Source organism: Epinephelus lanceolatus, chromosome 20 (assembly GCF_041903045.1).
Source record: "Epinephelus lanceolatus isolate andai-2023 chromosome 20, ASM4190304v1, whole genome shotgun sequence".
Classification (NCBI taxonomy): domain Eukaryota; kingdom Metazoa; phylum Chordata; class Actinopteri; order Perciformes; family Serranidae; genus Epinephelus; species Epinephelus lanceolatus.
This window is the reverse complement of record NC_135753.1, coordinates 31,801,524-31,814,234: the sequence shown is the minus strand read 5'-3', so window position 1 is coordinate 31,814,234 and position 12,711 is coordinate 31,801,524. Positions and strand designations below refer to the sequence as shown.

Below are 12,711 nucleotides of genomic sequence, written 5' to 3'. Positions count from 1 at the left end.
ATATGTATTGCGGCTCCAGACAGATTTAAAACGGCTCTTTTGACAGTAAGGGTCGCCAACCGCTTTGTTAGTTTAACCTCTGAGCTCCATAAAGACCAGTTTCTCTGTGGCTTCGGCCCTACGATCACAAAATTAAACCATCTGGGTTTAATGTATTTGCGCAGGGCTGCTGTTTGTCATCCACACTGCCTCTGGATTATTTGTTGTGCTTGTTTGTATAGTTTCCCTCTCTGCTGTTGCATTCATATCGCTCAGCATGCGGCCTGGCTCTCATTTCATGCAGGCTTTCTTCAGTGTTTGCTGCCTGCTGCCAGATGAGTGTACAGTACATGTGGTGACTGTTGGCAGACTCTGGGCCACGACAGAGATAGGTTAGCACTGCCTGCAGGCACAAAGCCCAACCCTGCATGACTTGTCCAATTAGCCACCTGAGCTGTGGTGGTGGGCAAATAAGATGAGATTATATATTTATTTCTTTCTCAACCTCTCCTTTCTCTTTGTCTCTCTATTTGTCCAGGCGACAAGGTACCATTTTTTGTCCAGTAATTAGACAGTAATCATCATCATCTTGCAGATGTCTACTTTCCACAGTCTTCTAGGATTCTGTTTAGGTTTTTAAGTCACAAAACACTGACAGTTCTGCCACTGTGCGGATCCAGACAGAATTATAATAAGTCGAATGCACAGTATATTCCACTCTGCCATAAAAAATACAGCATCTCTGCAGAGTTTTTTGTCAGACTTGTCATCTGAAATGACAGATTTCGGCGCTTTAAGCTACTGTAACTGGTCTGAATTTGAGTTGAGCCTGCAGTACATTTTATTTATGGAAAATGAAAAATGTGGCCCCCAGTCAGCCAGGGGAAACTAACGAATAAGATTAATTATTTGTGTTCGATCATGCCTACTACAAACATGTTTAGAAAGTCTGCCGCTTTTATTAGAAAACTTTAAGTTATTCTGTTTCATATCCATTAGCAAGCCAGACATTTAGTCGTCTCCATGCAGCAGATCACTGCAGCTTTCATGCTCCGCAGCGACTTTCTAACAAAACGATGATCAGTGGATCAGAAGAATCAGCTTCTGTACAAGAATTCCAGCTTGTAAGGAAGAGGTGCCTGCGGGCTCTGCGTGCTTTGTGATCTGCAGACTGTGTGGGAATTGTGGCTACTGACAATGGGAGAGAGAGAGGCAGACAGATGGAGTGCTTCGATCCGCATGGATATTTTAACGAGTGAGCTCCAGGGAAGCTGGATTCCATCAGCTGCTGACATGTTGTTATTGTGGTTTTTACCTGGAGGAGGAGGCAGGAGACTGTGAGACAGTCATGCAGCAAAGTAACCCTGCAAAGGAATGTAGACAGGGAGAGGCTGTTAAACACATGAACACAAGCTTTGTTATATGGTGGTTTATTATATGGAAGAAAAGACAAATTATGTGTATAAGCTTGTAGGTTCAAAGAAGTGGAAAATATCAGTATTTATGAGACATTTATATTTGACATCTCTTTGTCTAAGGTGTATTTGGAGAGGCTCTTGACGTACGCTGAGATCGACATCTGCCCTGCCAACTGGAAGCGTATCGTGCTAGGAGCAATCCTCCTGGCATCTAAGGTGTGGGACGACCAGGCGGTCTGGAACGTGGACTACTGCCAAATTCTCAAGGATATCACTGTGGAGGACATGTGAGTTGCTGCATACACATCCACAGTATTGCATTTTATTAATAGGGAGGTTGTCAAATGTGCACAGAAATGCAATGCACACAACAGAAATGTCAGGTACGCTAAATGTTAGCAGCTGCTGCCAATGGTCTGTTTCCTCTTGCACAACAGTAATTATTAAACATTAAATGTGTTAAAGATAATTAAGTGTCTGTGTAAGGAAGGTGACAGGAGATGTTTTTTATTATTATTTCTGCACTCAAAATGTTACTTAATAACACATAGCCTTTATAGCCAACTTTTCATTTTCATTGCTTAATCTATTGAAAGCGAGCCAAAATAAATTACAGCAGATAAATTAACTTTATAGTTTGCTGGTTCAGTTTGTGTGTGGGAGACGATAATTATCTGGGTGGCGAATGCTGCCGAGTGCTTCCCACCCAGGTAATTTCATTGTGTTTAGTTTGATGAACTCAAAGGTAAGTGGTTCACTCTCACAGAAAACTTAAAAAGTCTTTGTTACGTCCCCTTCGTGCCCTGTCTCTACCCTCATTTAGTGGGCCGGTTGCACAAAACACTTTTCCTTAAAGTCCCGGTTAAGGTTTCCTTAGAATAAAATTGGTTGCACAAAAGACCCTCTTCTTAAGGTTTCCTTTAAGTGTTCACTTAAGTTTTTATGGTTTCCTCCTTGTCTTGGTCTTATACTTAAGGAATACCTAGACCGTTGCACAAAAGACCTTAACAACCAAAGCAAGGTTAATGAGAAAAAAACAACTTGCAGCATGACCAAGTTTATGAAGATAATTGACTGGATTAATTTCATTGCAGTTTCTCCCCGTAATCGTTTTCTGTTTTCTGGTATTTGGGGATCAAACTTATTTTGTAGTTTGTGCTTTCTATGATTGTATTCCTCCAGATGTATAATCTTTTCCTCCTCTGACCAATATGGTCGGTCTTGTCTTCCTTTCTTCTGCCATTTTTCTACTATCTAACCATAAGCCAACTTTGTGGGATGATGACAGGCGTCACAAGCGAGTCTAAGCAAACAAACAATCTCCAAAGAAACTTTTACCACGGTAAAATCTCTTTCAACACAGTAAATGACTTCATGAAACCTTTTAAGGGATTCTGCGCACCTCTGTATGTCCCTCAGCTAAGGAGAAATTAAGCCTTAAGTGGCATACTCAAGGTGAAAACTTAAGGTGTTTTGTGCAACCAGTCTCAGTGTCTTTCTATGCTTAGAATACAGTGTGTGTGTGGGGTCAACCTGGGTCCACGAGGTGCTCAGAGTCACGTGTGTGGCCTGGACATGCTCAGGGCGACCTCTGCTCAGTTTGTCTGACACCCTTTACTACTTCCTGTTGCGGCTTTAGATTGGTCCCAAAAAAGCAGCAATACAGTAGGTTGGCTCAGTTAAGTACAACTCAACCTTAAGATAAACCTTATTAGATGTTGTCTTACTGTGTTGACATGTTGATGTTGTACTTACAGCGCCATAGCTGTATCGATTCGCGGTGTTTACAGGCCTACATGCATAAATATCGCTCTGTTTATTCGCTGACAGAAAGAGATGCACGGCTTTAACTGGATGTCATCTGAACTTACAAATGAAATTGCCGTGTGTGACACAGGCAAGAAGCATCTTGAGCATGAAGACCCACTAGTCTGCCCTACATCCGTCCTAAATCCACAGGAATCTTGGCTGGATTATTCTGAGGGGGAACACGATACTGTGGACGTGTTGCCACTGCCGAGACCTTTGAGCTTCCTGCATTCACATGCTTCTGCATCAGTGGCTGTATATTCTTGTCCCTGGGCTCAGATTTTACAGAGCAATGACTGTAATCCACCTGTTCGGGACTCTTTCCACTGAGAGAAGCCCAGCATGTGGCTCTGCTGTGCGCCCATATGGCATTTTCACCCGACGGTGACTCAGTGCTTGACCAAAGATTGCCTCAGAAGATCAATTTTACTCTTTTTAAATCCGTTTTTGGGAACATGGCCTGCTGAATCCCCTCTCCACCCCCCAGCAGACTCGAGCTTGACTGCGAATTAACTGCAGGGGAGTCTGGGAAGAATTGTGAGGAGCGGAGACGCACAAAAAGAAAAAGATGAGAACAGCTGAATGAGTGCCACGGCGAGATAAAAAAGAAGCAGCATTATTAGGCTGAGTTTGGCTACAGCGGAGTCTAAATTTAGCCCGTCTGTTGCTGCATGCCTGTAAGTGTGCGTGGGTGGGGAACAAAGGCTAGGAAGAAGGGATGGGTAGTGCTTCTTATGCAGGTTACAATGCAGAATGAATCGGCCGTGACTGGAGATAAACAGATGAAAGCATCTGTCAGCGCGCTGCAGAAGGGATCATAGAGCTGTGCTGCATCAGGCGGAGCATGACAATAGCATTTTCAGGATGTGAGATTAATTTTCTTCTTTACACATAATGCTCAGAGCCCTTTTGCCTTGATATCATTCATTCTCAGTATGAGGAAAGGCTTATGCGTGGTGGGTGTACTGGGGATTTACTCGGTGCATGTGTATTGGTGCAGTACATGTGAACATAACACCCACCGTCTGTGTGAGGTGATGGATTTGCCAGGATGGTCTCATGAGCACTAACACCCCGTCTCTTGTCTCTTTGTCTCCTTCAGTCTCTCTGTACTGAATTTATTTGTAGACAGACAATTCAGTTTCAAAGATCTATCTTAATTTTATTTTTAGTCTCAGTTAATATCAGATTTTTTGAAGCTTCTCAACTCACACATCTTCTCTCTCTGACATCAGGAATGAGCTGGAGCGTCAGTTCCTGGAGCTGCTGCAGTTCAACATCAACGTGCCGTCCAGCGTCTACGCCAAGTATTACTTCGACCTGCGCTCCCTGGCTGAGGCCAACAACCTCAGCTTCCCTCTGGAGCCCCTCAGCAGAGACAAGGCCCAGAAACTAGAGGTGAGTTATACACACATACGAAACACTGGAAACAGTTTTTAATTTCAGGTTCAGGTCACACTGAAAAAAATTAAAAGCAAAAGAAATCGTAGAATCTGAACCCAATTTATTGTGGCCTGAGGATGTGCAACACAATGAACTGAGGCCATGCGGCTAATTAGTGTTTTGAAGCGCCTCAGCTCAACACACACACACACACACACTGCAGATCATCTGCAGGATGAAGGACAGGATGTAGGACTGTGTTGCTGTGTAATTATCTTCACTGCCTCAACATCTGTCTCTCCCTCCTTATCTCTCTGCCGTACTACAGTCAGCATCTGAAACACTAGTGATGATGTTGATGCTGGCAGATTTGTCCCAAAGACTCTTTGTTTGACCAAACTAGACCTTTCTCACAGAAAGAAAAGCACAGGTGTAATAAATAAAATGTCTAGTCTCAAATCTAAAGACGGTGTGAGTTTTTAGTCACACACTATAAGATTTTGAAAAGACTCGGGATCTTACAAGACAAGAACTAGATTCCTTCTGAGATTATTTTCCATCCTCCCCCTGGTGGAAAATAATATGCCAAACTCTCTTTAAGAAAAATATTAAAGAAGTATTTTGCTGCTGTAGAGAGATACAAATACTGAGAAGACGGACACTTTTGCTCAAGAGGGAGGAAACGTACAACTACCAGAATGCACTGTGCCGCTCCAGACCAATAAAGACTCCCGCTGTTGGGTGATGCAGTAAGCTAAAACATGTTTCTGAAAACATTTGAGGTGAGAAATTAGAAACTCAGTTACAGAATCTTGGTCTATATTTGATCAGCACTGCAGAGTTTTACAATTTCATCTTTGTTTCTTCGGCCTCTATTTTCACTGCAGGAAACAGTATGGCACCCACTCCTTGTTCATAAACTCGTGCTATTACAGCTAAACACAGCGAAGCAGGCAATACAGTAACATATTCTTGATATGTGTTCGATCAGTGCTGCTTAGATTTACCGTTTTATCAGATTTTAGTCCGAGTTAAAGAGAGAGGGGTGGGTCTGTCTCTCTACCTGCTGATACTCTTTGTGTCCACGGCGACAGCATCCGTGGTGAGCAGTATGAAAATGTGGAAGTACAGCCTGTAGTTTAAGCAACACCCCCGAGAGCTAGTGAAACTCCGCTGCATGACGGAGTTTTGCCAATGTTCATGTCATTGAAATTTAGGTAAACTAAAAACTAATGATAATATTAAACATGGGATTTTGTTTGAATGACAAAACAAGAAAGAGATTGATTAAAGAAAGCTGGAGTTTTATGACAGCCTTACACCAAACGATCAAGATCATGGGAGCATGCACTGGCTGAGGTAAAACTCTCATGATTTTATTCCTACATTGGAAGTGTGTCTGTCATTTGGCGTAAGACAGGTATTAGTTGTTTCACACTAAAAGGTGCAACAAGAGGAGAACTTAAGACTTGAAAATGAAACTCCTGATTTGTAGGGGGAAACATTTGTGTACTTCATACTTAAATTTTGGATTGTTTTTTGAGACAGAAATTAACATTTGTTTATTTACTTTTAGGGTGCAAATACAGTTAGTTTCCATTTGATCCTTTTAAAAATATGTGTATTCTGTGTGTTTAGGTTCTGATTTATCACTTCAAACTGTAGTTTACAGTCATTTCATGTTGCTAATGCTGAGAAATTGTCATCTTTTTTATGTTATATTTTCAGTTTTGACAGGAAAGTCATAACAGAGTCACGGTAAAACAAAAAGAACAAACACAATTAAAGATAAGTAAAATAACTAACCATTTGAAAATAAGTATAAGAAGGAAGGGGTGAGCTGTCTCCATAAAAATAGATTTAATTAAAAGGATCAAAGACAAATCTAAAAATAGGTCAGAAATAATCCAGAACATCTGATTAACCGAAGAGTAGAACTTTTTGCGACGGTGTTAGCGCGCCACATTAATGCTCGTTGACGGATCTTTGTCGTGTCAGAATTACAGACTGCCAAGAACAAATCTGACTGGATTTCTTTTTCAAATACTCATGAAAACCATCTGAATACTTTAAGCCAATAATCACATAAGACAGGATGAAACCAAAATAACTGAGTGAGTGACCGTCCAGCCAAAAGACTTTTTAAAGCTTGATTATCTCAATTAAAGACGACAGTGCTTCTTGTGTTTCGACATATTTGCTGTTTAGTTGAGATTGTCGTCTCATATTGTACACACACTTACAAGGATCTCAACCCAGGGTACGCCTCATTATCTCCGTCTGACATCTGATATGTTTTGTCCTCCAGGCCATCTCACGGTTGTGTGACGACAAATACAAGGACTTGAGGAAACAAGCGAAGAAGCGGTCAGTGAGCGCAGACAACCTGACGGTGGTGCGGTGGTGTCCGGCCATCATTTCCTAACAGTGGCCGCCTGCAGCACGGAGACAGACCTGTCAGACATACTGTACTGTAATTCTGCCTGGTAAGCGGGCACACCAGGTGGGCAGCAGTCCTGTGGATCAGCACACACACACATACACACATATACACACAAGCGGGCACTTTTACAAGTGTGATTGCACCCTCTCTGGTTGTACATAAAAGAAGTCCCACTGGCTGCCTGCACTGAACCAAACAGAGCTGAGCTGAACCAAACTGAAGTGTGTGAGTGAACGTCTTGTGAATGCAGAAGAGGAGGCCGAACTGCAGAAGAAGAAACGCAGCTAGCGACATGAGAGACTGTGTGAAGTTGGGGAAAAAAATAGGAACAAGCTTAATGCGAGAAGCGACAGACGGTAGCGACAACAGCGTTCCACACTTCCCTCTTAGGCTCCGCTGGCTTGTACGGTCGACCGAGGGAAGCCGTGTACATTCCTTTAATTTTTAACCTTCTTGCTCAGTCACTTTCTTAGCTGAAGCATGAGATGATTTTTTTGACAGCTTACAGGCACATTTGAATTTTTAAAATGCTCAAATCCTCAATTTGTTTCAGTGTTTTGTTGGTGTTTATCTGTTCCTTTGCATTCCCATGCAGCAGAAAGCTCTGCCGGCAGATCCAAGCGAAGATGTGTACATTCCACCGCTACCTTGAGTGTACAGTTCGATTCGACTGGACCACATATCGTCGCATCCATTTACACTGTAGCCATTTAACTCAAGTTTTCATTCAGAGAGCTAACATTGAAAACGCAAGTCGGTGTTTAGCTCAGGGGCGCTTTGGCAGGACCTGGGAATTAAACGTGTACTATGTTCTCACAGCGAGGCCATCCAGCCACCGTTCAGACACTCACTTAAAGCAATATCCATGCATCGCTCTGTTGTTGTGATCGAATACGATGAAGCATGCATACTTGGGAGAAGACTCGACTGGAAGACATTGGTCCACTACTCTCAGTCAGACGTGAGACATACTGTAGAGCTTTTGTTGTACTTAATTCACTGCCATTGTCCTGACCTGTGGTGCCTGTAATAAGCTACGTTAACACCTCTCCCCTTTCTACTGGAGGAATAGAACAAATAACTGAAGTATTTTTTTTTTCTTTAACATTTTTGTATGGTTCTTCCAGCTTACAAAGAAACAGCACAAATGGAACATTGACATTTAGGTGCCACTAAACGCATGACTCTTCAGGGTTGTTTTGTGTTGTTCTGGAGAGGAGCGGAACGAATGAGGAAGCATTAAAGTGACGATTCAAACACTGCTCACGAAAAGATCGATTGTATACATTTTGCTAAATTGTCTCTGTACAGTGTAAATACAGCGCAGGTGTGCAGATCTATAGACTGAGGTCGTACTGTAAAAAAAACAAAACAAAACAGAATGATGTTAGAATATTTATATTGGGTCAGTTTTTACTGTACATGACGGGGATGGTAAATATGTCGGATTCTTGTTCCTATGACAAATCAAGTAAAGACAAAGTATTAAGATTTAAAATGGGAGACACCACTTAAGAGTTTTTGTCTGTTCTCTTGTTACGATGTTTTCACACTGCAGAAAATGCCAAGTTTTTTTATGTGTTACATACTGTATATGGTATATAGATAATACGAGACAATTCAGGCTTGTTTTATTATTTGTTGTCATTTTTAAAACATTTTTTTTACCCCACTCTGTGGAAGCATTGCCAGATTCATGTGTTCAACGATGCCTGTGTTTATACGGAGCCTTGTAACTGGGAAATTATAGGAAAAGGTGATCAGGCAAGTCAAAAATACATCAATGAATATTTTTGTTGATGAAATAATTAAAATTGAGCTTTTGGAAAAGCCTTTAAAGCTTTGACAGTTTCCTTCAATTGATAAAGTAGATTAAAATTTAATTTGGTTTTGGTTGTGGCACACATTCAGTCAGTTAAATGTTCCAGTTTTACCAACATCTCTCTTATAATGGTGGTCTATTGGGAAATTGCTGCTTAAGTACTGCAAGAGGCTACTGGGACAAACTGGCAGCATGGCTGAGTAGCAGCTGGGTATCAAGCTCTCTTAATTCATTCATGGTTTAGCCATTCGTGTTTTCAGTTTAGCTACCTAGCTACACAGTTGTTAAGATTGTTTTGATCGATCCATAGACTGATAATAAAGATGGACAATGTTTCTCCACTTTGCGAAATTGAAGCCAAAGTATTCCTGATATGGGCGCTGCCATCTTGTGCTGGTGACGTCATTTGGAGCCAGAGCATACGCAGTAGCAATCGGGATGTGGAGCCACAGTATGAAGTTCCTGCCACACACCCATCCGACCCAGTCGCAAGCGGCACCATTGATTGGGAACATACTGGTTGACACATGCAGCTGTCAGTCATGATGCCACGCCCCCTTTTCATTGCATCAGATGAACTAGTTGAAACCAAATTTGAGAAAAAGGAACACTTCAACATAGGTTAGCATAATAAGAACTACCTAAAATGGCAGAAAACATCTTTGCGAAAAATATTTGACTTATTAGTTTGGCCCATGTCCCATTCCCTCACATGCAGGGGGCAGGGTTTATGATCTATACTGCAGCCAGCCACCAGGGGGCGATTGAGATGTTTTGGCTTCACTTTTGGGGAGCTGTCATGTCGTCTATCTTTATATACAGTCACTGGATCTTACACGAACCGGCACAAGCATACAAATGCTGGACCAGTCACACGCCGTGGACATATACGGTCACGAACATCTTCTTTTCTGCATCATGAAATTGAAATACAATGAGTTAAATTGGAAATGTTGTGCGATTAAAAATAGGGAGAAAAATGATTAAATGTGAGCCAAAACCAAACAACTGGAAAATGATTTGGTGAAAGATAATAAATAAAGTTTCAATCAACAGAGGTTAGAAGAAAGTCCTCAAACTTTATATTTCTTTTTATCTAACTAACAATACTACTGTATTTTTGACTTTTCTGATATCCTTTTACAAAGTTTTGTCAGTTTTGGGGCTCCACACTTGTTGCATTTACTGGAAATCAGTGAAACTATCATAAGCATTTTTCTCATGAACAAATCACCTCCTGATTTGCTCCTTTCTCGACATTTCTCAAATCAGAAAAAGGAAAATGTACAGGGATGTAGTTGAAAGTAAACCTATAAAATCATTGAGTTTAATCGGTTTAATTCATTCTAGCGAGTTGATGTATTATTCACACTTCGACGGGTTGATAAAAGTGTGAAGTAATGCTTTGATTATATAAACTTTATAAGTGGTTGTTTGGCTTATGATCAACTGGACTCACATTTCCTCTGTTACATAATTAAAAATGAGGCACAAACGTAGATTTTTAAAAGCATTTTTCTATGTAACACAGAAGTTAAGATGAAGGTCCAAATTCAGACGTGACATCAATGTACCCTCTTTCTAGCCGAGCTTATTTTTCGCCTTTCATTGGCAGCTTCCACGTCTGTGACTTCTGTTGTCTGTCAAGCTACTAGAGAATCAACCCGTCATTAAGTTAAGTGAGATTTCCGACCGCGAGCAGCAGGTGTGAGAAGGGACAGAACCGTACCAAAGTCATGGAGAAATGAAGGACAATCCTGTTGGACGTGTCGCTCTGAGCCAGCCCTCTTGCACATGAAGTATATGAACAGGTGTTGGGACTTGGGAAAGAGAGCTGTTGTTTTGTATGGTGCTTTGAATGAGTGAAAAAATAAAGTGCAAAACGTGTCTGTAGGAAAGTAACGTTACTGGAGTTGCTGTTGTGAGTTCAAACTGTTAGAGGTAATCAAAGATTGTATATCCTATTTATTGTATGTGTGTGCATACAGTCCAGTCTGGCGTTCTCTAGACGCGGATGTGAGCGTTGATGCCATGTGGTCGACGATGGGGAGTCCTGAGGTGGAACATTTGCTCTGACAGCAAAGACCGTGGGCCTGTGGCGTCCTGTCGGCTGGTTACTAGGTGTGTCATAGCCTTGTGCACTGAACTCTACCTCTGCATAGAGTTTTACTTTTCTCAACTTTTCGTCCTCTCTTCAACGACACTTTTTTGGATTTCACACATTCAGCTTCGATCATGACGACTCCCCCGTGCTAACAAACGTCAACTGCTGTAACTGTGACCTTTTTTTTTGTTGTTGTTTTTCATTGATTGATATTTTCTACATGTGCTGTGTTCTGTTGTTGTTGTTGTTATTGTCAGCGTGTTATTTTCTTTTCAGTGAATCATTCTGTTCCCGTTCTCGGTTTGCCAAACTCACATCTGTTCTCTTTTTCTCTCTGTTCTCTATGATTTGAAGATCTGCTCCTAATTCTTCTCTTACGAAGCAATGTTTAGTAAAATCTGTGCAAGAATTAAACTTTAAAACCTTGCAGCAAACCCAGTGTGTGTCTCTTGTTTAATCTAAAGAATCAACTCACCCAGACACTCACACATTTACTCTGAGACCTCAAACCATCTTTCAGATTATTTCAATATACGCTGTATTGTAGAGCTGATGTGACTCAGCAGGGTTTCTTCTGTCAGACAGAACCATTTAAATGGCTTAGAGCAAGTGGTAATACAGAGATTACACTCTGCCATATTGTCAATGAGGGACACATTTAATCCTCTGTGTTGGCCTTGATTTGCATTTCAATCGCTGCTCTGGTAATTGCAATACAAGTCAATTCAGTGCAATGAAGAGGTGCTGTGAGCGTCAGTGAGAGCAATTGCGAAACATCTCTGTTGAACCACATCAAACATTTACATCTAACATACTGTACACACATAAACAGAGTTTTGAAATCACATCTTTTGGGTTAATGAACACAGACAGCTTAGACTTTTGTGTGTTCAGCTGTCAGATCATTATTTTGAGAGAATTAAAAGAAGTCCAGTTTTATTCTTTTTTAAAATGTGGGCCAGAAAACACAGGTAAAAAGCAGGCATCTATAGACTGTTACACCTCATTATACACTGCAGTTAAAGGTGCAGTGTGTGACTCTGGAGCGGGAATGTGTATTTAACCTCTGCTGTTTATTATTTGTTCAAGCTGCACACGTTCTTTTGGTCACTTCCTGTACTTGTAATTAGCACGGGGGTGTGGCTTCACAGTATTCTACCTGCTCATTCACTGGTGTGGCGGCTCTCAGGCAAAGAGGGTGAGTTTTTGCCTCCGATATTTTCCTTTGACCGTTATATAATGCAACGTAATATTTCATTTCATCTCATTTTACAAGTTCTTTGTTTAATTAACTGGACTTAAGCATGAATTTCTTTGAATAAGTCACAGTTACAAGCCTACTCAGCCTCCTAGCGCCTTTAGTCATTGATAGTAGTCGCCACAGACTATAAAATAAGGGATGTTGCATTGGTTTGTGGACTGTCGTTTTGAAGCCTCGAGTTCCGCATTTTGGCCTTTGCCATCTTGATTTAGAGTGAGGAATAACCATTTGGATGAGAGGGTAGAGCTGTGGATAACCAAGCGGTCCAATTGACCCACAGACTTTAGTTATTCCTTGCAGAGAGCACGTCACTCAAGTGGTTCGGCTGTTGAACATGCACAACTTTAAGCCTTACAACCATTTAAACAGGTGAGCTATATAAAAATGTACCCCACCCCCACCCCCGTACAGGTGTCAGAAAAGGGGGAGATTAGCCATTGAAACCAAAACTGTTTTTTGTACCAGGCTGTAAATATTTATGCATGTTTTTGT

The 12,711-nt window shown here is 41.3% G+C and overlaps 1 protein-coding gene across 4 annotated transcripts in view; it reads left to right on the top strand.

The window, feature by feature from the left end:
- ccny (cyclin Y) overlaps positions 1 to 11,392 on the top strand; it is a 50,388-nt gene extending 38,996 nt beyond the window's left edge. For all 4 annotated transcript variants that reach the window (XM_033638905.2, XM_033638903.2, XM_033638904.2 and 1 more), the window contains 3 exons: positions 1,518 to 1,684; positions 4,442 to 4,604; positions 6,898 to 11,392. In XM_033638905.2, coding sequence (XP_033494796.1) covers positions 1,518 to 1,684; positions 4,442 to 4,604; positions 6,898 to 7,014 — 447 coding nt within the window. In that variant the 3' untranslated portion in view covers positions 7,015 to 11,392. The remainder of the gene's footprint in view (positions 1 to 1,517; positions 1,685 to 4,441; positions 4,605 to 6,897) is intronic.
- The last annotated feature ends 1,319 nt before the right edge of the window (positions 11,393 to 12,711 follow it).